Genomic DNA, 25,175 nt, shown 5'->3' on the forward strand with positions numbered 1-25,175 from the left:
CCTGTAATTAGCGGGGCCTGTCGTAGTTATAGTCGATAACAAACGAGTGTTGTGCCGCACTCATCTAGGCACGTCCACACCATCGTAAAAGGGACTATTCTCTATTTATTTTTATTTTTTTTGGTTTGTTTGATTAATAGAATGTGTCAATTGGCTGGGTTTGGGCCAGATGGGTCGGGTCGAGGCAAGACAACAGGTAACCAACACCTACACGCCAGTGTAGGCGTGTAACGGCTTATAGATAGAGATGTGGGACTTTGATCATATTGCCACCTTTTAGGCAAAAAATTACCGGATTGCCACGTTAGGAAAATTTTTTGCCAAAATGCCACGTCACAATTTTGCTGGTCTGACAAGCGGGAATGGTCTGGACACGCGTCAGCGTCTGAATGGTCAACCATTCTCACTGGGCTGCCGAGCTAGAATGACAGAATGCTGACACGTGGCAAAAGTATAAGCATTCTCTGGATATCTGTACTTTTGCCACTTGTCAGCATTATGTCATTCTAGCTGGGCAGTCCAGCGAGAATGGTTGACCATTCAGACACTAACACGTGTCCAGACCATTCCCGCTTGTTAGACCAGCGGGATTGTGACGTGGTATTTTGACAAAAAAAAATTCTAACGTGACAATCCAGTAATTTTTTATTAAAAGGGTGGCAACATGATCAATGTTTCTAGATATGGTGGTTATGGAACAAAGTCCGCGTGAAAAGGAATCAATTATGCATAATGTAATAAGCCACTAAAAAATTCAAATATTAAAATGGTGGCTAACTTTTTGATGGCTCATGGGTAGATATAATCATGGCTTGAGTGGCTACCCTGCATGAGATTTATTTTTTTTAACCGAGAAAAAAAATTGTTAGGAATTTGGTAGAAATTTTTTTATCCAGTGTAAGTTTCAAAAAAGTGTTTGGTTAGCCAAAATTTTGCAGAAAAAGTTGGGTTAAGTTTACTGTTGCTATGTTTGGTTGATGGTAAAATATTGATGGGAATGTGAATGAAATTATCAAAATACCCTTAATTTTTTGAATATGCCATCATCAAATGTTGTTTTTTTTTTATAGAAAAAGTGAATCAAATATACCTTTTGAGAATCCAAGATCAAGGGGAAAAAATACCAAAGATTAAGTGGGACAAAAATTTTCCATTGTGTAGTTCAAAAAATAAATACTGGGTAAAAAAATTTCTTGGCATTTTGTTTACAATACTTATACCAAACATGATAAATAAATATTTTCCACCCTACTTTCCATCATTTCGTACCAAATACTCGTACCAAACATCCCCTACATGCTCTAACTAGGAATTATAAAGCTAGAAGGACTAGTTCTTGTTGTACATTCTTTTGCAAGCTGTAAACACCCCCACCTGGCCTTCCCAAGTGTTGCCATCAAATATAACAAAATTCAAATACGTGTAATCCATCACAGCCATTCACCCCAAAATCAATAATGAAATGTCTTTGCCCAAAATCAATAATGCATTTGTCTTCCTATTCCAATTTAGTTTTACTTGTCTTCCCAGAAAATATAGAAGTAACTATAAAACTATTTGTGTCTCATGTGTGATGTGTGTCAATTGGTTTGATTAATAATAAAAGAGGCTTTAAGGTAATTGACATTTCGTATTAATGGGAATTGACGTTTTGACGTTTTGCATTATGGCAACGTTTGCATTAATGGTAATTGACGTTTTGACGTTTTACATTATGGCAACGTTTCGCATTTATAGTAATTGACGTTTTGACGTTTCGCATTAATGGGAAGTTACACGGAGTTAATTGAAATTCTGTAACTGGTGACATGGTTCAGTTATATAAAGTGAAAAGTGGTGAGTCTCTGACAATGATAATCTCTCATAATTCTCTCCTTCATAGTTTGCCCATAAAAGTTATATCAGATCCCTGTCATAGACGATACAAGAAAAGCAGAAGGTAAAGACTCTGAGAAACAACGTTCCATCATCAAAGTTCTTCCGCACTAATGGAGAAAGTTCTTCCACACTAATGGAGAAAGGTACACTCTTATGTGAAAATCATGAATTCTAAAGATCCTTTGTCATGTTCTTAGAATGTTGATTGATGAACATGAATCATGAATCATTGTTGAAATGCTTACATGTGGTATCAGAGCTTGTGTTTAAGAGTTTGTGATTTTCCATATACAATTATGTATGATCTTCTAATTCATGAAAAGTTAGAGTTTTGAAAGGAAAACAAGATTCACGATCATCATGCTTAAAGGTACTTCCCGATTATCCGTGAATGTGTGTTTTTTATTTTATTTTATTTTTATTTTTTTTATGAAATGTCATATTATGCAATTTTTAATGAAACCGAAATGCACAGTGCATCATGATTAAGTCTTTATGGTTTTTGAATTCAATTCACTGTCTTTATTAATGTCAAATTCACGGTTATGGAGAAAGAAGTTGGAACTTCTATCTTTTATGGATTATTGAAAAATGACAAAGCTTTTTCAATTGATTTGAATGAAAGATAACTACCGTACGGTTTTCAAGAAATAAAATTGAAAGATAAAAGCCATTGATGTCCCTGTACGTTGAAAAGAATGGATTATTGAATGATACGCACAGTATGTATGAATTGTTATTTTTATTTTTAATGCCATTCGGTTTTCCATCTTGCACCGTAATATAACTGGTTATTTTTCGGTGGCGATTATGTTAAACTGTGAATAATTATGTAATTGGTTGGATTAAAATTGAATGTGAAAATTTAATCCTATCATTATTTATGAAATATTTTATTTTTGGAATTAAATTATAGTAGATTTGTTAGTCACCAAAGTGGCCAAATCTTGAAGAGTTATTTTAATTTCAAATATTATGAATTTTATTTCAATTACCATGAAATATTAAAGTTTTGGAAATTAAATTATGATAGATTTGTTAGTCACAAAGTGGCCAAATCTTGAAGAGTTATTTTAATTTCAAATATTATGAATTTTATTTCAATTACCATGACTGTGATGCTATGAATAGTATGATATAATTATTATAGTTATGGTATATTGAAGTTCATTATTATAGAACAGTTGGGGATCAACCCAAAGGTTGATTATTTGTTTTATAAAATGAACATGGATGTTGGTATTGTTGGCATATTTCCTCACATTTGGACATCCAAAGATGACAAATAATTATGATAGGGGTATGCATCATTGCCAAATTATGTGAAATTTATATAGCATCATTATAGTTAATGTTGTATGTTAATGGATCCCCAAAGGCGAACATTAATATGCATTGAAGTTAGTATAGTTGAATCTATGCATTGAAGTTAGTATAGTTGAATCTGTGAAGTATGTCAGTATGTGACATGTATGACTCAAAGCATTAAGTCAGCTCTTCCACAAACTGAAAGTACCATCGAAATGATGAAACTTGTGGAAGAGCGCTCCCAAACCGCTGATAAGTCTCTTGTTGGGACACTTATGAGTACACTGACCACCATGAAGTTTGATGGTTCGCGTACTATGCATGAGCATGTTATTGAAATGACAAGCATTGCGGCAAAATTAAAATCATTGAGCATGTTATTAAAATCATTCTGTCAATTATGTAAAGCATCAAGAAGCTGAAAAGTATAAAGGTAAGATGCATGAGAAGAAAGGAGGAGGAGGAGGACCCCTTAAAGTGAATGAGGCCTCTTCTTCTAAAATCCACAAGGCCAAATGAAAAGTTTGTCTTTATGGGCAATAGAGTGAAAGTTCCGGTGGAAGCTGTTGGGACGTATCGTTTAATTCTCGACAGTGGATATCATTTGGACTTATGTGAAACTTTGTATGTCCCTAGTATATCTAGGAATTGAGTTTCAATTTCCAAACTTGATGTTGCTGGATACTCTTTTAAATTTGGTAATGGTAGTTTCAGTTTGTACAAGTACAATCATTTGATTGGTAATAGTACTTTATGTGATGGATTATATAAATTATGTCTTGATAATCTTTATGCTGAAACACTTATGACTCTGCATCATAATGTTGGTACTAAACGTGCCTTAATTAATGAGTGTTCCGCTTACTTGTGGCACAAACGTTTGGGACACATTTCCAAAGAAAGGATGAAAAAATAGGTAAATAATGAAATCCTTCCGGATTTAGATTTTACCGATTTAAATGTTTGTGTGGATTGTATTAAAGAAAAACAAACAAAACACACAAAGAAAGGAGCCACAAGGAGCACTCACTTCTTGAAATTACACACACTGATGTATGTGGTCTGTTTGATGTTAATGCCTTTAATAAAGAAAATTTTTTATCACTTTCATTGATGATTATTCACATTATGGTTATGTCTATTTGCTGCATGATAAGTCTCAAGCTGCAAATGCTTTGGAGATTTATATTAATAAAGTTGAAAGGCAATTAGACAGAAAGGTGAAGATTGTCAGGTCTGATAGGGGTGGTGAATATTATGGAAGGTATGATGAAAGTGGACAACATCCGGGCCCATTTGCTAAATTTCTGGAAAAGCGTGGTATTTGTGCTCAATACACAATGCCCGGTACACCGCAACAGAATGGTGTATCAGAAAGGCGTAATAGGACCTTACTGGATATGGTTAGGAGTATGTTAAGTAATTATTCTTTACCCGTTTCATTGTGGACTTATGCTCTAAAAACTGCCATGTACCTACTGAATAGGGTTCCCAGTAAGTCAGTTCCAAAGACTCCTTTTGAACTTTGGACTGGAAGGAAACCTAGTATAAGACACCTGCATGTTTGGGGTTGTCAGGCAGAAACTACATACTACAATCCGCAAGAAAAGAAACTGAATGCAAGGACAATCAGTGGTTATTTCATTGGTTATCCAGAAAAATCGAAAGGGTATAGATTTTACTGTCCTTATCATACTACAAGGATTAATGAATCTGGAAATGCAAGGTTCATTGAGAATGGTGAAGTTAGTAGGAGTGAAACACCACGTAAAGTGGATATTCATGAAGTGAGAGTACAAGTTTCATTACCTTGTAGCTCTAGTAAAGTTATTGTTCCTTATGCTATTGAACCAATCAATAATAATGGAGGACGAATTGATGATCCCACTATTCATGAAGAAATCATTGTTGATGAACCGAATGAACCTATAGTAGAAGAACCACAACAAATAGCATTAAGAAGATCTCAAAGAGAAAGGAGACTTGCTATTTCTAATGATTATGTGGTATATCTACAAGAGTCTGATTTTGACATGGGTATTCAGGATGATCCAGTAACGTTTTCACAAGCCATGAATGGAGAAAATGGTGATAAATGGTTAGATGCTATGAAAGATGAGTTGAAATCTATGGAACAGAATAAGGTCTGGGATCTTGTTGAGTTACCAGGAGGGTGCAAGAGAGTTGGTTGTAAATAGGTCTTTAAGACCAAACGTGACTCTCATGGTAACTTAGAACGTTACAAGGCCAGACTAGTTGCAAAGGGATTCACTCAGAAAGATGGCATTGACTATAAAAAAAAAAAAAAAACTTTTTCACCAGATGGATGTGAAAACTGCCTTTCTAAATGGAAATTTAGATGAAGATGTGTACATGGACCAACCAATGGGGTTCATAGAAAAAGATAAAGAGCACATGGTGTGCGAACTTAAGAAGTCAATATACGGACTTAAACAAGCTTCACGGCAATGGTATTTTAAGTTTAATGATACTTTTGTTTCCTTTGGATTTAAAGAAAACATCATTGATCGATGTATACATCTAAAGATCAGTGGGAGCAAGTTTATATTATTGATTCTGTATGTTGATGATATTTTGCTGGCAACTAACGATCTTGGTCTTTTAACTGAGACAAAGAAGTTTCTCTCTAATAACTTTGAAATGAAAGATATGTGTGAGGCAGTTTATGTGATAGGAATAGAAATATTCCGTGATAGATCACAAGGACTGTTAGGTTTGTCTCAGAAAGCATATATTAATAAAGTTCTAGAGAGATTCAGAATGGAAAACTCATCATCTTCAGTCCCAATTCAGAAAGGAGATAATTTTAGTCTCATGCAATGTCCTAAAAGTGAATTGGAACAAAAAGAAATGGAAGGAACTAAAGGTCACATGCTTACTTATAGAAGGTCTAAAAACCTTGAAGTGAATGGATACACAGATTCAGATTTTGCAGGATGCGTAGACACAAGAAAGTCTACATGTGGTTACCTGTATCTTTTAGTTGAATGAGCTATATCATGGAAAAGTGCGAAGCAGACTGTAATAGCTGCGTCCACTATGAAAGCTGAATTTGTGGCATGCTTTGAAGCCACGATTCAGGCTAAATGGCTACGGAACTTTATTTCAGGGCTTGGATTGGTCGACAATATTGAAAAGCCGCTGAAAATTTATTGTGATAATTCCGCAGCAGTCTTCTTTTCTAAAAACGACAAGTATTCCAAAGGTGCTAAACATATGGAATTAAAGTACTTTGCCGTTAAAGAAGATGTTCAGAAACATAGAGTGTCAATAGAGCATATTAGCACCGATCTTATGTTAGCTGATCCCTTGACAAAGGGACTATCGCCCAAGACATTTACTATATAAAATGGGCATTATGTCAGCTAGTGAATGATGAAAAATTATAGTTATGCATTAAGTGTTACACTCTGAGCTCATTGATGAATATATGTTTCTGATATTGTCTTATTTTCAATTTATGAATGCATGCAAGTATATGTGATGATATTGAAAATAATTATGGTCCGTTATGAAGACATTATTGTTGGACATAATGTACACTTCCTATTAAAGTATCATGTTAGGAAGAAGAGTCAATATAGTAGTACATGGAAGGGACTATGCCGACTTGATAGCATACAACCGCTATGACTCATGTTGATTTTATTTCTAATAATGAATTATGATGACGTCAATGTATGGAACCTTTAGCTTAGTAAATGCGCATTAAAGTTAATGTTAATTAAATCATGAAGGGACACCTTATGACATGAGCCAAGTGGGAGAATGTAAAACTATTTGTGTCTCATGTGTGATGTGTGTCAATTGGTTTGATTAATAATAAAAGAGGCTTTAAGGTAATTGACATTTCGTATTAATGGGAATTGACGTTTTGACGTTTTGCATTATGGCAACGTTTCGCATTAATGGTAATTGACGTTTTGACGTTTTACATTATGGCAACGTTTCGCATTTATAGTAATTGACGTTTTGACGTTTCGCATTAATGGGAAGTTACACGGAGTTAATTGAAATTCTGTAACTGGTGACATGGTTCAGTTATATAAAGTGAAAAGTGGTGAGTCTCTGACAATGATAATCTCTCATAATTCTCTCCTTCATAGTTTGCCCATAAAAGTTATATCAGATCCCTGTCATAGACGATACAAGAAAAGCAGAAGGTAAAGACTCTGAGAAACAACGTTCCATCATCAAAGTTCTTCCGCACTAATGGAGAAAGTTCTTCCGCACTAATGGAGAAAGGTACACTCTTATGTGAAAATCATGAATTCTAAAGATCCTTTGTCATGTTCTTAGAATGTTGATTGATGAACATGAATCATGAATCATTGTTGAAATGCTTACAGTAACTTCTCATGCCGGGTAAAGTTGGTTGCTAGTGACATTGTCGAAGACACATTAATTCATTAATGATCTACCCAACTTGTATAAGATTTGGATTATGAAACACATGATCATAACATGTAGTTGGCCCACTGCCCCCATTTGCCATCAAGGAGCTCTCGCGCAAGGTCTTCAAAAGTCAACAAGACCATGCATTTACGCTTAATGTAAAGAACCTTAGGATACACTACACCACTCCAAAAGCTAACTCAAAGAGTGAAAGTGACCAAGGCCTTATAAACTCCACATTAGTTGTCCATATAACTAATATGAGACTATATATCTCGACACATAATCCCAACCTAATGTTTCATATCTACGGAAAGATCAAAAGCAACAAAAAATAAATAAAATAAAATTAAGAATTACGTATTGAACAATGGAACATCAGATTCAGGAAAGTCCGTGAAGGGATCGCCCTATTGATTTAATATATACGTAGATGAGTTCACTTCACATGTAGAATTTTAAAGAGGACATAAAAAAACAAGTTTGACATCATACACCGGCCAAATCTTAAGTCCTAAACTTAACCAAAATTTGAACCCAGGACGGAACTTTAACTCTAACAACCTGCAAAATAAATAAATAAATAAATAAATAGCTGCCTTTATGAGAGCACCAAAATAAAAGTTGCACTCCGATGCTAGTCTGGCAGTATTCCAGCAGAAATCAGAATGAAATTAAAACTGAAACAAAGGCAAACTTTGACAGCTTCAAGACGCTATAAGAACCGCGTCGTCAATTGAAGACAAAACGGAAACAGTGATGGCTTACACACACGAGACCCACATACAAAATTTATTAATTATTTGCAATAAGCTCATGTTAGAATAAATGAACCAAATCAGAAACTAAAATTAAAAATAATAAAATAAAATGAAAACCTCATTCATTATTGTAATAAGCTCATGTTAAAGAAAATAAATGAACTTCCAAAAACTACATTGATTACAAGCCTTGCCAAGGTATATCTTAGATCATAGATGTAAGCGTCAGTCCCCCTAAACATTTTTCTCACCTAGAGTGCAAACAACTTTACTCAACATCATTTGAAGCTTAAACTTGGTTCATTTATTTGAAGAAGTTAAATTTAAAAGTTTTAATTTGACTTATTTAAAGTTTAAACATATAAAGTTCGGGAAAAACTATTCTCATACTACATGAGATAAGTATTCCCTCCTAAAACTGTGCCATCTTTTTTCTTTTCTTTTCTTTTTATTTTTTAAGATGGTGGAGCTCACAAGTTTATCTCTATGACATAAGATAACTTATTTCCTTTAACCTGATATTAATAAAACCCATAAAATTTAGCTTTGGCTCACATAATTCATCAGTAAGGTTGATTATTATTTTTATTTTTATTTTTTCCTTTTCTAAATAATAGAAATATTTGAATTTTCTATTATTTAGTCATCTTTTGCCAAAAACACAGCTCACAAAACTTGTTCCAAATCACCTCCTCACCTTAACCTACCACTTGGATCTTCTTGGGTAGCCTTGAATTTCAAAAAAATATCCCCTCCAAGGCTGCAAGTTACTGTTCATGCTGAAGAAAAAATTATGTTTTGTTGGCACTTTTGATGCATGCACATTTTAGTATTCAGGCATTATTATGAGATGAGGTATATTCTGATATGTGATTATTGCATGCTCTTAGTTTTAGAGGCACAGAGTCTTGTATGCATGTGTTTTCATGCTGAAGAAAAAATTATGTTTTGTTGGCACTTTTGATGCATGCACATTTTAGTATTCAGGCATTATTATGAGATGAGGTATATTATGATATGTGATTATTGCATGCTCTTAGTTTTAGAGGCACAGAGTCTTGTATGCATGCGTCCATGGATGAGTTTTATAGTAATATGTGATATATTCTGATATATTATGATGCATGTGCTTATCAGGACATTATGAGAGTGGGATTATATCCCTGTTTATCTGAGAAACAAACGAAACTCTGTCCGATTTGAGACTCCGTCTGGAATGACACTTGTGGTCATATCCTGATGGTAGGTGATCTTTGACTATGGTCATTGATTACGGATGTATTAGAGAATGAAAGTATGTCATGAACAAGTAAGAAAAGAAGTATGTGTTGCAATATATCATGTGAATTAAAAGGAAAGAAAAGAAAGGAAAAAAGTTAGCTCATACTTCCGCTAATCGAGTTAAAAGATTAAGTAAGACTTCCACTTATGCATATTTAAATATCATATGTATGTTAATTGAACCGGCTCGAGACAGAGATGTTACAAACGACGTCGTTTTGGGGTTGAAAAATTAAAAAAATAGAATGATAAAAACTATTATAACCCTAAAATAAATTAACCTTACACATACAGCATGATTTCCGCCTCAAAACAACGTCGTTTTGGTGAACATTAGACAAAATTGTCTAAAGTAACTTTAGAAAAAATGAACCCATATATATTTATATACAAACACTCACATGAGTTTTTGACAAACTGTTACTCTCAAACATATAAAAATTTCACTTATTTATATAATCGAGCCTAATATCAAGCTTAAAATTGTTTGTTTAGTAAAACAAACAAGTTTTATGAAGCATTAAACAAATCCATTTACACCCTATTTCACCCAATGTCAGCAGCATCGTTTTACCTTGTAAAATATCAAGTGGCAACAATGTCTTTCAGACCCTTAATCATTAAGTGCCATTAGTTTCTGCAATACAATACTCACCCAGTTTTAAACCTCTTGTTAAATGTGATGGACCTTTATTTGAGCAATGGATGGTGCATTTCCAATTTTCCATCATACCTGTTATTTATCATAAAAGCCAACAGAGCAGCAGATTGGCTTTGCCAATTCTCCCATTCTGAACCTCGAAAGGATCAGCGTCTCTACTCTTCTTTTATGGGCTTTCTCCGATTCTGTGATATGACTCTTTAGGTGTGCCTTTTCTAAGATTAGTTTGTGTCAATTTTATGGGTCTTTGAGCACTTTGTTTACACACACATTGCTTAAATTTCATCTCTGAAGTTTTATCACAAACACACCTTTAGTTAAAAATCAACCATGGCACTACTTGTCCAAAATTACAGACACATTGCTTAAATTTTCATCTCTAAAGTTTTATCACAAGCACACCTTTAGTTAAAAATCAACCACGGCACTACTTGTCCAAAAAGCCCTAGACAAATATTTCACCACATATCAGAAGAATTGAGCCAAGTTGTTGCCATTGATTCACAATTCATTTCAACTTAAAGGTATTCTGAGCATATAATGTGGAAGAAAAAGAAAATTCTCTAAACAATAGCAGCAGTACATCTAACTCAGATGTCATTTATAATTGGTTATGTTTGTGAAGAGATAATACCTAGATTAATTTTCCTGGCTCCAATCTCCAAATGCAATTCACTGAAGCTGATTACCCTCTGGAGGACTATTCACTCTAACAATGTACACCTGATAGAAAATATTAGCAGCCACACTATGTCATGATTGATAACCATGGAATAGGAGTACTATATAAACTCAAATTGACGAAAACAGCAATATTGAGATAGCTCAAAAGGGAACAGGTAACAGCAAAGAAAACTAAATAACTATAACATAATGGAGTGTAAGTAGGAAAAACTGCACATTTTTGAAAGATTATCAGTCGCATGACTACTAATTTTCTTTTTTCTTTAACATTGATAAATACTATTCACATAATTAAATATGATGAATGTGTTAAACACTAAGGCATGAATGAGCCAAAAGTTAATAATTAATCACCTTGAATGCAGTGCGCTTAATTAATTGAAAAATTAAAGCATCTCCATCAGCTAGGTTATGAGCAACCGCAAAACCTTTCCATCCACCACTAAGTCCTGTTTTTCGAGGCAAATATATTGTAGGATACTCATTACCATCATCATCAATCAAAGTAATCACTTCATCCCGTTTTGGAAGGTTTTTCTTGCAGAACCAGACTGGAAGGCCCTGTTGTCAAGGATTGCCACAATGATTAACCCATTATAAATTGCAGGTATAAACAAAATACACTTAATTGATTCACTTCTGCAGTATTGAGGAAACATTTGCAGCTAAGCCAAATGGTTTTGGTGTTAAAAAGGCATCAATTTTTGTTAGGAATATTAGATCCTTTTTTAAAATTTCTTTGATAAATACTTATAATTATGAAAAAATTTACAAACAAATTATGCATAAAATTTATCATTGTTTAACCTAATATGACTGTGTTTACGTATAATAAAACTTCTAAAGATATAAAGTAGATATCCTCTTCTCTTGCAACTTTTGACAGAAAAATTGCAAACCTTCCACCAATATTACTCAAGAGCTCATGATAAAATCAAATCGAACAATTTTCACCTTAATCTAAACTCCATCCTCAACAAGAAATCCTCCTCAAGAATTTGGATGGAACCCAACAATTTTAATTGAAATATGCATTAATAGTTGCCTTTGATCGGGCAGAGACAAAGTCCTTCCATTGAGCTTAAGTAAATAGACTGAATTTTAAGTAAATAGACTGAAGTCAAGCTACCCAACCACAGTCTTCCCCTTCCACCATGAAATCAAACCCAAAAACTTCAATGAAAAAGCAAAAACAACTACGATTAATTCAAGTTACATTTATTTCTGAAAAGATGTCTTTAACCAGGCAGAGTCCCGCCAAAGAGTAAAAGGGCATAGCTTTAAGTTAATAATAAACACGAAAATAAGCAAAACAAATAATAAATAAGGTGATTCGAACTATCTTGTTATGATGCAGGTGCAAACAATTTCAGAAGAAATAAAAAGTGAGCACAAGAAAACTACGAAAATCTAACACTGACAAGATATGAATGGCCACAGCAGAATATTACCAGCCAGAATCCCCCACTGACGTGGGACTGGAGCATTGTCTTTATAAAGGTTGGATACTTGGATTCTAAATCCGACATTAACTTATCAGCTTTCTCCAAGGCTTCCTCTCTGGCTTCCTGTGAAGCATATACCCGATTCGAATAATCTCTATGCCTATTATAAACTCTACAAACATAACATTTGAAAAAAATAAGTCAAGTATTTTTCCATTAGAAAAGAACGCATATGCAGCCCAAAATGAAAGCATAGGGGACAAAAACCTTCTAGGTATTGCGACGCGTTCAATAGGCACCTGTGGTCAGAAAAAAGAAAAAAATGGAATGAATGAATGAATGAAGAGTTGGTGGTTGGAGGGGGAATAACAATGAAATTGAAAGCTCACTTCTTTGTAAACAGGAGCGGGCATGTTGGCGACACGGCTTGACCTCCTTACGACAACAAGCTGTTTCTGGATGGTGCGAGATTTGACGTGCTTAAGCGGAGAGGGAGACGGAGAAGGAGACTTATGAAGTGCTTGAGAAAGCTGCGGCAGATTCAGGGCCTCCATTCTCTTCCTGTTTTCCTCCAATCTCTTGCGTCGAGATTCCTCATATGACGCCACCATTTTTAGAGAAAAGAAGAGAACTAACAATTCAATGTGAAGAAGAAGAGGAGAAAGCTTTTGTGTTAGTGCTCTCTCTGAAATCAAATCAAGTGAAGAATAGCATTGCTCAGTCGACCGTTGCTTTCCCACTTCCCAATGTCTTCAATCGATGGAGGTAGCTAGGTTATCTTATTTTATTTTTAAGAATTAATAACTAAATTTTGATAATTAAAATAAAATAATATATATATTTTTGAATTTAATTTCTCTCATGTTATAAAGTAAATTATAATATTATCTTTTACACACATAAAAATATGTGAAACTCATTTTTTTTATTCTCTTCCTTTACATGATCTCATATGGACTCCACATATTTTTATATATATGAAAAATAATTTTATCTTCTATAAGATGATCACACTCACTCCCATATTTTTACTACTTTTATTTGAAAATGTTTTAACTAAAAAATAAAATAAAATCATGAAAAAAAAGTATCTAACATTATTTTATATAATTTTATCTAATGTTTATTAAAATAATATTATTTTACGATTGAAAAAATAAAAAAAGTACCTCAATATTAAATATATCATATCATTTTTGCCTAAAAAAAATACCACTTCGATCAATATTAAATAAAATTGTGCGAAGTAACATTAGAATAAAGTTCTCAGGTACCTCAGCTATTTTGAATTCAAATTTTCTAGTTTTTCTACGCCTGTTGGGTCGGGGTCACGTCAAACGTCTCTTCAACAAAGGTAATGTAATCATGTTTGCAATCTCGTAGCATAATCAACGATTTTAGAGCAAACTAGATTAACATATAAAACAGGTGGAGGTTGTATTTATAATTTTTTTTTTTACATACTATATTATCTTCTTTTCAAAAATATTAATTATATTATTTTTTTCGGGAGAACATAGTGCAATTTGCATAAATTTGTAAAAAAAATTTATAAACGGATCATTTTCCTATAAAATATAACTTGTTTAGTTATTCATTTTTATTTATTTACTTTGAAAACTTAATTTTCATAATTTGTTTTTAAAATAAATAAAAAAATACATAGGTATGCTTGATTGTTCTTTCAAAAAATAGTTTTTCTTTTTTAAGAATAAAATAACTTATTTAATAATTGGTGTTCCGTAAAAACTAATTCTTAAAAAATATCTATTTTTAATTTTAGAGTAAAGTATTTTTTAGATTCTCAACAAATATTACGGGCCCAATTTAATCCTTTAAAAAAAGTCAATTCGTAATTCTTCTGAAATTTAAAATAGACTCACGTTAATCTTTTGAGGGACTAATAAGGGTATTATTTGAATTTCAGGGATTATGATTTCGACTAACTCGATCTATTTGAATTTTTGAGATACCACAAGTCGACTTTTTTTTTAAAGAATTAAAATAGATTCAGTAATTTTGGTTGAGAACTCAAAAGATACTTTTACTCTAAAATTAATTCTAATAATATCATATCATTTATTCTGACAAAAATGATTCTCCAAAAAAGGTTATTTAACATAAATTATTTAAGAACTCTTTTCCTAAGTGAGCTAGTTGGCATGTTTTAGTCTTTTATGTTTTATTATGATTTAATATATATATATATATATATATATTTAAAAAACCTAACAACTGATTTAAAAAATTTTAAAATAAGAGAAAAATTATAAAAAATAATTATTACATTTATTAAATTATTAATGAGAGCAAAAAAAATTATTTAAATGTCAATTTATCTATAAAAAAATTACATGGATAACTTTTTAATTTAATAAAATGATATTTTTTAATTATATTAATATATTTTATCTATTAATTGAAAGTATATATATAATATAATGTACAACATAACCTTAGTAATAAAAATAAAATAATTAACAAATAAAGATATTTAAATTTCTTCTTTTTTTGGAAGCATATAAGAGAAAAGGAAACTACCTAGCTACTCTGGGTCTCTCAAAACCCATCATATCCTTAACTAACAGATCATTACAACCATTAGGAGGATATTGGCTTACAAGGATATCACTCTTACCTGATAGAGCTTGGTGCGCCATCCAGTCGGCCACCATGTTACCCTCCCTGAAAGTGTGAATGAGTTGCAGGTTCCAATTCCGCTCAATAAGATCTCTCACTTTAATTCCAATAGGAGCCAGCGAGTGATCACTCCTACAATCTTGCTCTATGAATTCCATCACCTGAGAGGAATCTCCTTCCAAAATGATGCTTCTAAATTCCCAGTCCCAAGCTAATTTCAAACCTGTTAAAATGCTCCATAGCTCAGCTCTAAAGGAATGTCCCTGTCCAAGATTCTTTGAAAAACCCAAGACCCATTCTCCTTTGCAGTCTCTAATCACCCCACCACAGCTAGAATTCCGCCCTCCCAAAGAGCTTGCTCCATCTACGTTCAACTTCAACCACCTAAGAGGAGGAGGGTTCCATTTTATCATTGGCAAGGCTGTTGGATTAACCTTCCTGTTGAAATCGTATTTTTTGCTGTTAAGTAACTTTCATAATAACAAAGGATGATACGAATGCTTCTTTGAGTATCAGGTTGAACTCCATTGAAGACATAATCATTCTTCTCTCTCCATAAAAACCAGAAACAGATACCAAAAAAGAGATCCCAATTTTTTATTATTGAACTAGTATTATCCATTTTAATGTTTTCTTCAATCCAAGCCCTTAATGGCTTAGTGCAAAACAGCGACCAATTAATCGGAAGAACTAGGGCTTTCCAAATTTTTTGGGACCAAATGCAGTCTCTGATCGCATACAAGGAGCTTTCTGGGTGGCTTTGACACCGAGGGCACAGGTTAGATGTTGCAAAGTGTCTGTTGAATCTCCTTTGATTTGTCATCAGATCATCTCCCATCAAGAGCCAAAGGAACGTTTGGGCGCTGCTAGGACCATCCCACTTCCAAATAATTTTCCAGTTGAAACTTGGAACAACTTGAGGGCTTTTTAACCTATTATAAGCTAACTTTACAGTAAAACAACCATAATTTGTGTCAGCCTAATAAACCCGATCATCCCTAGTATCCTGATTTGCTGGCATAATGCTATCTATTAGTTTACCTACTTCATGGTTGATCCAATCCCTCATTTTCTGCCAGTTCCAAGTACCATCATTCTTAACAAATTTTGACATTTTTTCCTGGAGAAGGATCTCTGGAATATCATCAGATATTAGCCGTTGGAGACTTCCCACATTCGAAATCCAGGGGTCTAACCAAAAATAAGTTTTTTCAATATTGCCCACAATGATTTTTGATTATCCTTAACCTCCAGCCAGACTTTAACAACTCCTTTCCAAAGGTTGGAGCCGTTGGAGGAAGCTTTGATTTCAGGAATTAAATCATTTCCCATTTGGTATTTGTTTTTAAGGAATTGAACCCGAAGGGCATCATGTTTTTGTGAGGATGCCAAATCCAATCTTCATAAGGAATGCTCTATTGACATCTCTCATTGATTTAAGGCCCAAACCACCAGCTTCTTTCGGATATCAAACCTTTTTCCAGTTCACATGATGAAGGCTATTTTCTTGCTCCCTGAATTCCACAAGTAACCCCGAGTAGTTTTTTCAATTTCATCACAAGTTCCAAGAGGAAAAAGGTTAGTTTGCATGGCATATATAGGAAGAGCATAGAGCACCGAGTGAGCAAGCACATTTCTGCCAGCCAGAGATAGAGTTCTTTTCTTCCAAGATCCTAACTTCTGGTTCACTCTCTCCATGATGTGGCTGAAGCTACCTTTAGTAGCTCTCTTGTGATGAAAGTTGATACCTAAATATTTCTCCAGGTCACTTGTTAAACCAAACCCCAACTCATTGCTCAGCTCAGCTGCATGGTTGTGATTGACATTCTTCGACATGAACACTCTAGTTTTCTCAACATTGATACTTTGGCCATAGCAGTCACAAAAACAATTAAGAAATTTCTTCATGATTAGAGCTTGCTTCAAAGACGCTTCACCAAATAACAGAAGGTCATCAGCAAAAAATGAGATGAGAGATCGAAGGGTCATTCTTCCTTAGAACCACTGGCTTCCACTCTTTTTGCTCCATCGCCAAGCTGATAAGATGATCAAGCCGCTCTATACAGAGAACAAATAGATAAGGCGATAGAGGATCTCTTTACCTAACTCCTCTAGTTGGTTTGAATTCTCTGGTAGTAGCTCCATTCCACAACACATTCATTGAGCAAGTCGAAACACAACTCATAATAATGTTTATTAGACACACCAGAATTCTCTTCTTCCTTTTGAATACTAGTCTTAATTACCTTTTTGAGACAAGTAGGCTCCCCCGTGTATCCTCACAAGCTTCGTCTCTTTGAGCTGGTGTTGACGAGCTGGGCAAGTGCACCGGTCGTACAAGTAATAAAGTGATAAGAAAGTTGTCGATCCCACGAGGACTGATGACCAATATTTTATTTATTTAACTAAAGTTGGATCGATCATTAAAGGTTTTCTTGAGAATATTGTGATTGAATTAAAAACAGAATTTGTAAACTATTTTTGATTTTTAATATTTTAGAAATTAAATTCAGAATTAATTAAAGCTAAAAAAATTGATTTAAGTTTTCAATAAAAAAAAACGTAGTTAGGATTCAACTTCCCCAATGGTTTCTTAATGAGTTTGCTCATTTTTATGATTACATTCAAGATCGAATTATTAACAGTTCTTTCTATTGTTGACTAAATCTCAATCCCTTGGTAATCTAATCCTTTATTCTAATCCAAAGCCTAATCCCTTAGTACTTTTTCATACAATAAGCATTAACGTAAGAACTCACCGTTATAAAATCTACAAGTTTATCCCTAGATCATGCAAATTCCAGCAATCAACCAATCAGAATCATATACCAGCATCCCTATTGTCATATATGACTTATATGTTTATCTACGAGTGATCAAGTCATAAATAAAACTAATCATATATATCAGATTGATTGCATAATTCAAAAGAAACAATATAATTCATAAGAAATAAACAAACATCAACTAAGAACCCATTGGTTCTGTATCTTCCTAACTATTAAAATAATTTAGCTACTCATAATTATAAAGGCAGAATTAAAATAAACAGTAAAAGAACTTGAGTTCATGATAAAACTTGTCTAAAAGTGATGATCAATGATGCAGGAGTGCTTCCTTCTTTCTCCTCTGCAATGATCCAGTGCTCTCTTCCGCTCCTTCCTTCGCTTCGTCTCGGTCTCTGACTTTTCCTTCGCGTTTCAGAATGAATTTTCACGGCTTCCTTCGCTTTGTATTTAAAGAGAAAATGTGGGCTTTGATTCCTGGATCCGCTCGCTGAAGCGAGTTGCTCAACGAGCAATTTTTACTGGTCGCCCCATCACTCGCTTGTGCGAGGAACCTTGCGAGCTCTTTTAATTTGGAGCGAGCATTACAATTATTTTATTTATTTATTTATTTATTTTCTAACTTTCTTCTTGCTCCGTGGATTTCACTGTTGCCTCGTCCTTATCATATAGGTACTTTGTTATTCTAGTCTAAACAACCTGAAACAACAACCAATATTTAGAATTTTATCTATTTGTTCACACTTCATTCTGTTTTACTATTTTATTGTTTTAACACTATATTTTTAATTATTTTAATAATTATTTGAACTCTTTTTAACTATAAAAATATAGTATCTTGGAAACTTATGAGCCAGTTATAAGATTAATCTTGAGTGCAGGACGAGACTGGGATGAAGATTTTTTGCCCCTTCCCAAGATCGCATTTATGGGGATCGAACTGATGCCCTTCCTTATCTACTTAACTCCCTTGCACCAACCGAACTATCATCATTGAGTCCTATTTCTTCTATTTCAGCATGATTTTATTTTCTTTAAACTTCTCTACTATAACCATTATTCATAAAAAAAAAATTAAAATTCCAACATGCTTTTTCTTTAATAAATTATAAAAAGAGTAAACACCCTTTTTAGTCCCTGGCAATATTTACGAAGTCCTTTTTAGTCCTTGGCAATAAAAAAAGACCAAATTGGTCCCTCGGAACTAAAAAGGACTAACATGGCTTTTTTTTGTAATTTCAGGGACCAATTTGGTCCTTTTTTATTGCCAGGGACTAAAAAGAACTTCGTAGATATAGACAGGGACTAAAAATGGTGTTTACTCTTATAAAAAATGAACTAAAAAATGAAATAAAGAAAAAACGAGAAAATAATTTGTTTGCTTAGTAATAATATTTTAATTAGTAATACATTTTTAATTTATATTGATAAAATTAAAAATGTCGGAATTATATTTTCAATGGTCTACCTCGGAACATCTTTGCCCAAAATCAATAATGCATTTGTCTTCCTATTCCAATTTAGTTCTACTTGTCTTCCCAGAAAATATGGAAGTAACTTCTCATGCCGAGTAAAGTTTGTTGCTAGCGACCTTGTCGAAGACACATCAATTCCCAACTTGTATAAGATTTGGATTATGAAACACATGATCATAACATGTAGTTGGCCCACTGCCCCCCATTTGCCATCAAGGCGCAAGGTTTTCAAAATTCAATAAGACCACGCATTTACCATGCTCATTGCTCCTACGCATAATCCCAACCTAATGTTTCATTTCCACGGAAAGATCAAAAGCAATAAAAATGAATAAAATAAAATTAAGAATTACGTATTTAACAATGGAGCATCAGATTCAGGAAAGTCCGAGAAGGGATCGCCCTATTCATTTAATATATACGTAGATGAGTTCACTTCACATGTAGGACTTCAAAGAGGACATAAAAAACAAATTAGACATAATACAACGGCCAAACCTTAAGTCCTAAACCTAACCAAAATTTGAACCCAGGATGGAACTTTAACTCTATAACAACCTGCAAAATAAATAAATAGCTGCATTTATGAGAGCACCAAAATAAAAGTTGCACTCCCATGCTAGTCTGGCAGTATTCCAGCAGAAATCAGAATGAAATTAAAAATGAAACAAAGGCAAACTTTGACAGCTTCAAGACGCTAATTAATAAGAACAGCATTAATAGAAGACAAAACGGAAACAGTGATGGCTTTCACACACACACAACACATGTCTCTTGCAGACTACATACAAAATTTACGAATTATTTTGCAACAGCAAACGAACCGGACAGAATGTGATAGGAAAGTTAGAATGAAGGCAGACCAACTTAGCATGCCTAACTCTAACCCCTCGGAACCAAATAAGAAACTAAATTTATTAATTAATAAAATAAAATGAATACCTCATTCACTAATGTAATAAGCTCCTGTCAAAGAAAATAAATGAACTTAAAAAAACTACATTGATTACAAGCTTAATGCCTTCAAGTATTACATTAAACCTGGCCGAGGTATACCTTAGATAATAAATATAATCGTCCGTGCCCCTAAACATTTTTCTCTCCTAGAGTGCAAACAACTTACTTTATTCAAGATCATTTAAAGCTTAAACTTGGTTCATTCATTTGAAGAAGTTAAATTTAAAGTTTTAATTTGACTTATTTAAACATGTAAAATTTAGCTTTGGCTCATTTAATTCATCAGTAAGGTTGATTATTATTTTATTTTTTTAGCCTTTTCTAAATAATAGAAATATTTGAATTTTCTCTGTAATTAATTCTCTACAACAATCGAATGAATTTTTCACAAACTTTTACTCTCAATCTTATTATAAAGTTTAAGTCTGACTCATTTATATAATCGAACCTAAAACCAAGCTTAAACTTATTTTGCTTTAAAGTTTTCACTTGGCTTGTTTAAAAATATTATACTTGGACTCGACTTATTTAGTTCAATTATAACTTGATTATTTTCTTTCTCTTTATGAAGTATTTTTTAGTTTATTCATTTGATATTTAGTAGACATTTTCATACTACAAGATAAAGTGAAAATAAGAAGAGAGAGTAAATTATAATTCTCTAAATAGAATGACAATTTATTAAGTAATAGAAATATTTAAATTATTATATATAACTAATTATCTACACTATATCTTTTTCTTATTTAAAATTAATAATTTTTGATATTATACATATAAACACTCACATGAGTTTTTCACAAACATTTACTCTCAAGCTTATAAAATTTAAGTTTCACATATTTATATAATTGAGCCTAATATCAAGCTTAAAATTGTTTGTTTAGTAAAACAAACAAGTTTGATGAAGCTATTTAAACAAGTCAATTTACACCCTATTTCACCCAATGCATTCAGTAGCATCACTTATACCTTTTAAAATATCAAGTGACAATAATGTCTTTCACATCCTTAATAATCATTAAGTGCCATCAGTTTCTGCAATACGCATTCTATTGCAATACAATATCACCGATTTTAGACCTCTCGTTAAATGTATTGGATCCTTAATAATCATTAAATGCATTTCCACCATGCCGGTTATCATAAAAGCCAATAGAGCAGCAGATTGGCTTTGCCAATCATCCCATTCTGAACCTCGAAAGGATCAGCATCTCTACTCTTCTTCTATGGGCTTTCTCAGATTCTGTGATATGACTCTTTAGGTGTGCCATTTCTAAGATTAGTTTGTGTCATTTTTATCGGTCATTGAGCACTTTGTTTACAGACACATTTGCTTGTATTTTCATCTCTAAAGTTTTATCACAAGCACACCTTTAGTTAAAAATCAACCTCCACGGCACTACTATCCAAAAGCCCCAAACAAATATTTCACCACACATCAGCAGAATTGACCTAAGTTGTTGCCATATCGTGATTCACATTTCATTCCAAATTAAGGTATTCTGAGCAGATAATGTGGAAGAAAAAGAAAATTGTCTAAACAATAGCATTATTACATCTAACTCAGATATCATTTATAATTGGTTATATTTGTCAAGAGAATAATACCTAGATTAATTTTACGGGCTCCAATCTCCAAGTGCAATTCACTTAAGCTGATTACCCTCTGGAGGATTATTCACTCTAACAATGTATACCTGATAGAAAATATTAGCAGCCACACAATGTCATGATTGATACCCATGGAATAGGAGTACTAAGTACTAACTATGTTTATGAATTCAAATTGGAAAAAATAGCAACATAGAGATAGCTCAAAAGGGAACAGGTAACAGCAAGAACCACTGCACATTGAAAGATTATGATGAATTTGTTAAACACCAAGGCATGAATAAGCCAATAGTTAATAATTAATCACCTTGAATGTAGTGCTCTTAATTAATTGAAAAATTAAAGCATCCCCGTCAGCTAGGTTATGAGCAATCGCAAAACCTCTCCATCCACCACTAAGTCCTACTTTTTTAGACAAATATATTGTCGGATACTCATTCCCATCCTCATCAATCAAAGTAATCATTTCATCTCGTTTTGGAAGGTTTTTGTTGCAGAACTGAACTGGAAGGCCCTGTTGTCAAGGATTGTCACAATGATCAACCCATTATAAACTGCGGGTATAAACAAAATGCACTTAATTGATTCACTTCTGCAGTATTAAGGTAACATTTGCAGCTAAGCCAAATGGTTTTGGTGTTGAAAAGGCATCAATTTTTGTTAGGAATATTATATCCTTTTTTAAAATTTCTTTGATACTTATAATTATTAAAATAATTTTTTTTCTAAAGTTATTTTTAGATAATTTTGCCTAATTTTAACCGAAACGACTTTGTTTTGGGACAGAAATCATGGTGCATTTGTAATTTTAATTTATCTTAGGACTATAATAGTTTTTATCTTCTAAATTTTTAATTTTTCAACCCCAAAACAACGTCATCTCGGTGAATATTAGACAAAATTGTCTAACGCAACATTAGATACATTTTTTCCTTTACGAAAAACTATACAAACAAATTATATATAAAATTTATTATAGTTTAACCTAATATGACTATGTTTGCGGATAATAAAACTTCGAAAGAGATAAAGTAGAGATCCTATCCTCTTGCAACTTTTGACAGAAAAAATGCAAACCTTCCACCAATATTAATCAAGAGTTCATAATAATTTGAATCAAATCCAACATTTTTCACCTTAATCTAAACTCCATCCTCAACAAGCAATCTTCCTCAATAACTTGGGTGGAACCCAAATTTTTTAATTAAAATACGCATTTGTTACTATATAGTTGCCTTAATCAGGCAGAGACAAAGTCCTTCCATCGAGTGAAAGGGCAGAGCTTAGGTAAATAGACTGAAATCAAGCTACCCAACAACAGTCGTCACCTTCCATCATGAAATCAAACCCAACAACTTTCATGAAAAAGCACAAACAACAGCGATTAATTCAAGCAGCATTTATTTCGTAAAAAAAATTACTTTAATCAGGCAGAGCCTCACAAAGAGTAACAGGGCATAGCTTAAGTTAATCGACATGAAAAAAAAAGCTTAAAAAAACATAAATATTGCGATTTGAGTTATCTTGTTAAGTTGTTATGATGCAGGAGGTGCAACCCATTTCAGAAGAAATAAAAAGTGAGGATAAGAGAACAACCAAAAATCAAACATTGACAAGATATGAATGGCCATAGCAGAATATTACCAGCCAGAATCCCCCACTGACGTGGGACGGGAGCATTGACTTTATAAAAGTTGGATACTTAGATTCTAAATCCGACATTAACTTATCAGCTTTCTCCAAGGCTTCCTCTCTTTCTTCCATTGAAGCATATACCCGATTCGAAAAATCTCTATGCCTGTTATAAACACTAAAAACATGACATGGAAAAAAACAAGTCAAATATTTTCCATCACATAAGAATGCATATGGAGCCCAAAATAAAAGTTTAGAGGGGGAAAAACCTTCTTCTAGGTATTGCGACGCGTTCAATAACGACCTGTGGTTAGGAAAAAGAAAAAATGGAATGAATGAATGAAGAGTTGGTGGTTGGAGGGGGAATAACAATGAAATTGAAAGCTCACTTCTTTGTAAACAGGAGCGGGAATGTTGGCGACGCGGCTTGACCTCCTCACGACAACAAGCTGTTTCTGGATGGTGCGAGATTTGACGTGCTTAAGCGGAGAGGGAGAGGGAGATGAAGAAGGAGACTTATGAAGTGCTTGAGAAAGCTGAGTCAGATTCAGAGCCTCCATTCTCTTCCTGTTTTCCTCCATTCTTTTGCGGCGAGATTCCTCATATGACGCTACCATTTTTAGACAACGGAAGAGAACTAACAATTCAATATGAAGAAGAAGAGAAAGCTTTTATTTCAGTGCTCTCTCTGCAATCAAATTAAGTATGAGTATGTATGGCATTGAACTGCACTGCCAGTCGACCGTTGCATTCCCACTTCCCAATGTCTTCAATCGATGGAGGTAGCTAGGTTTAAAATAAAATAATATTTTTTTTACTATTTTTAATTAGAAAAATGATATATTTACCACCAAATAAAAATTTACAATTTTTTAACTAATTTAATTATCATTAATTTTCGTCAATTTAACAGTTATAATTTATTGAAAATTATTGGGTCATATTTATTAATTAATTTTTAATTTTTAATAAATTATAACGTTAGATTGACAAAAATTAACGGTGATTAAGTTAATTATAGAGGTGGTAAACTTTTTTAGTGATAAATATATCATGTACCTCTTAATTATATATTAACTTAAAAATAAAATAAAATGGTCTCAGGCATCAGCTATTTTGAAATCAAAATTTCAAGTCTTACTTCGCCTGTTGGGGTCGGGGTCACCTCTAACGTCTCTTCAAAATTATACCAACATGTAATAATGTAACACGTTTGCAATCTCGTAGCATAATCAACGTTTTGAGAGCAAACTAATTCTAGCACCTCAAACGTTTAATGTTTAGTTTACGTGGATAGTTGTACATCATTTTGAATGATATAAAATTGTGTCATTTTAAGTGAGAGAAAAAGATAAATCATGAAAACAACAATGGGTAGAAATTTTTTTAAAATTATGGGTCCTACCTCTTTATGAAAGTGAAAGGATATAAGGTGTGTCATTTACCTTTTTCCTTTAGTTTATTAAGTGTGTACTCGGACAGTACCAGTTTATAAATATAATGCTGCTCTTTTTTATTTATTTATTTTAAAAACTTTAGTTTTCATAATTTGTTATTAAAATAGAAAAACAAAAATATATGTGTATGCTTCTTGACTGTTCTTTCAAAAAATAGAATTGTTTCGGGTTTATACT

The 25,175-nt window shown here is 33.1% G+C and overlaps 2 protein-coding genes across 2 annotated transcripts; both read right to left on the bottom strand.

The window, feature by feature from the left end:
* Window positions 1–10,977: 10,977 nt before the first annotated feature.
* On the bottom strand, window positions 10,978–13,045 carry LOC133289271 (B3 domain-containing protein At5g42700-like). The gene is made up of 5 exons (XM_061487168.1): window positions 12,824–13,045; window positions 12,702–12,733; window positions 12,441–12,606; window positions 11,344–11,550; window positions 10,978–11,028 (listed from the first exon to the last, which is right to left on the bottom strand). The coding sequence occupies exons 1-5, from the start codon at window positions 13,043–13,045 to the stop codon at window positions 10,978–10,980; spliced, it is 678 nt and encodes a 225-aa protein (XP_061343152.1).
* Window positions 13,046–21,941: 8,896 nt separating this feature from the next.
* On the bottom strand, window positions 21,942–24,158 carry LOC133289273 (B3 domain-containing protein At5g42700-like). Its single transcript, XM_061487169.1, has 5 exons — window positions 23,931–24,158; window positions 23,811–23,845; window positions 23,551–23,704; window positions 22,214–22,420; window positions 21,942–21,992 (listed from the first exon to the last, which is right to left on the bottom strand). The coding sequence occupies exons 1-5, from the start codon at window positions 24,156–24,158 to the stop codon at window positions 21,942–21,944; spliced, it is 675 nt and encodes a 224-aa protein (XP_061343153.1).
* Window positions 24,159–25,175: the final 1,017 nt, after the last annotated feature.

Source organism: Gastrolobium bilobum, unplaced genomic scaffold (genome assembly GCF_033153095.1).
Source record: "Gastrolobium bilobum isolate Gb01-03AN ecotype WA unplaced genomic scaffold, APGP_CSIRO_Gbil_v1 utg9887, whole genome shotgun sequence".
NCBI classification, from domain to species: domain Eukaryota; kingdom Viridiplantae; phylum Streptophyta; class Magnoliopsida; order Fabales; family Fabaceae; genus Gastrolobium; species Gastrolobium bilobum.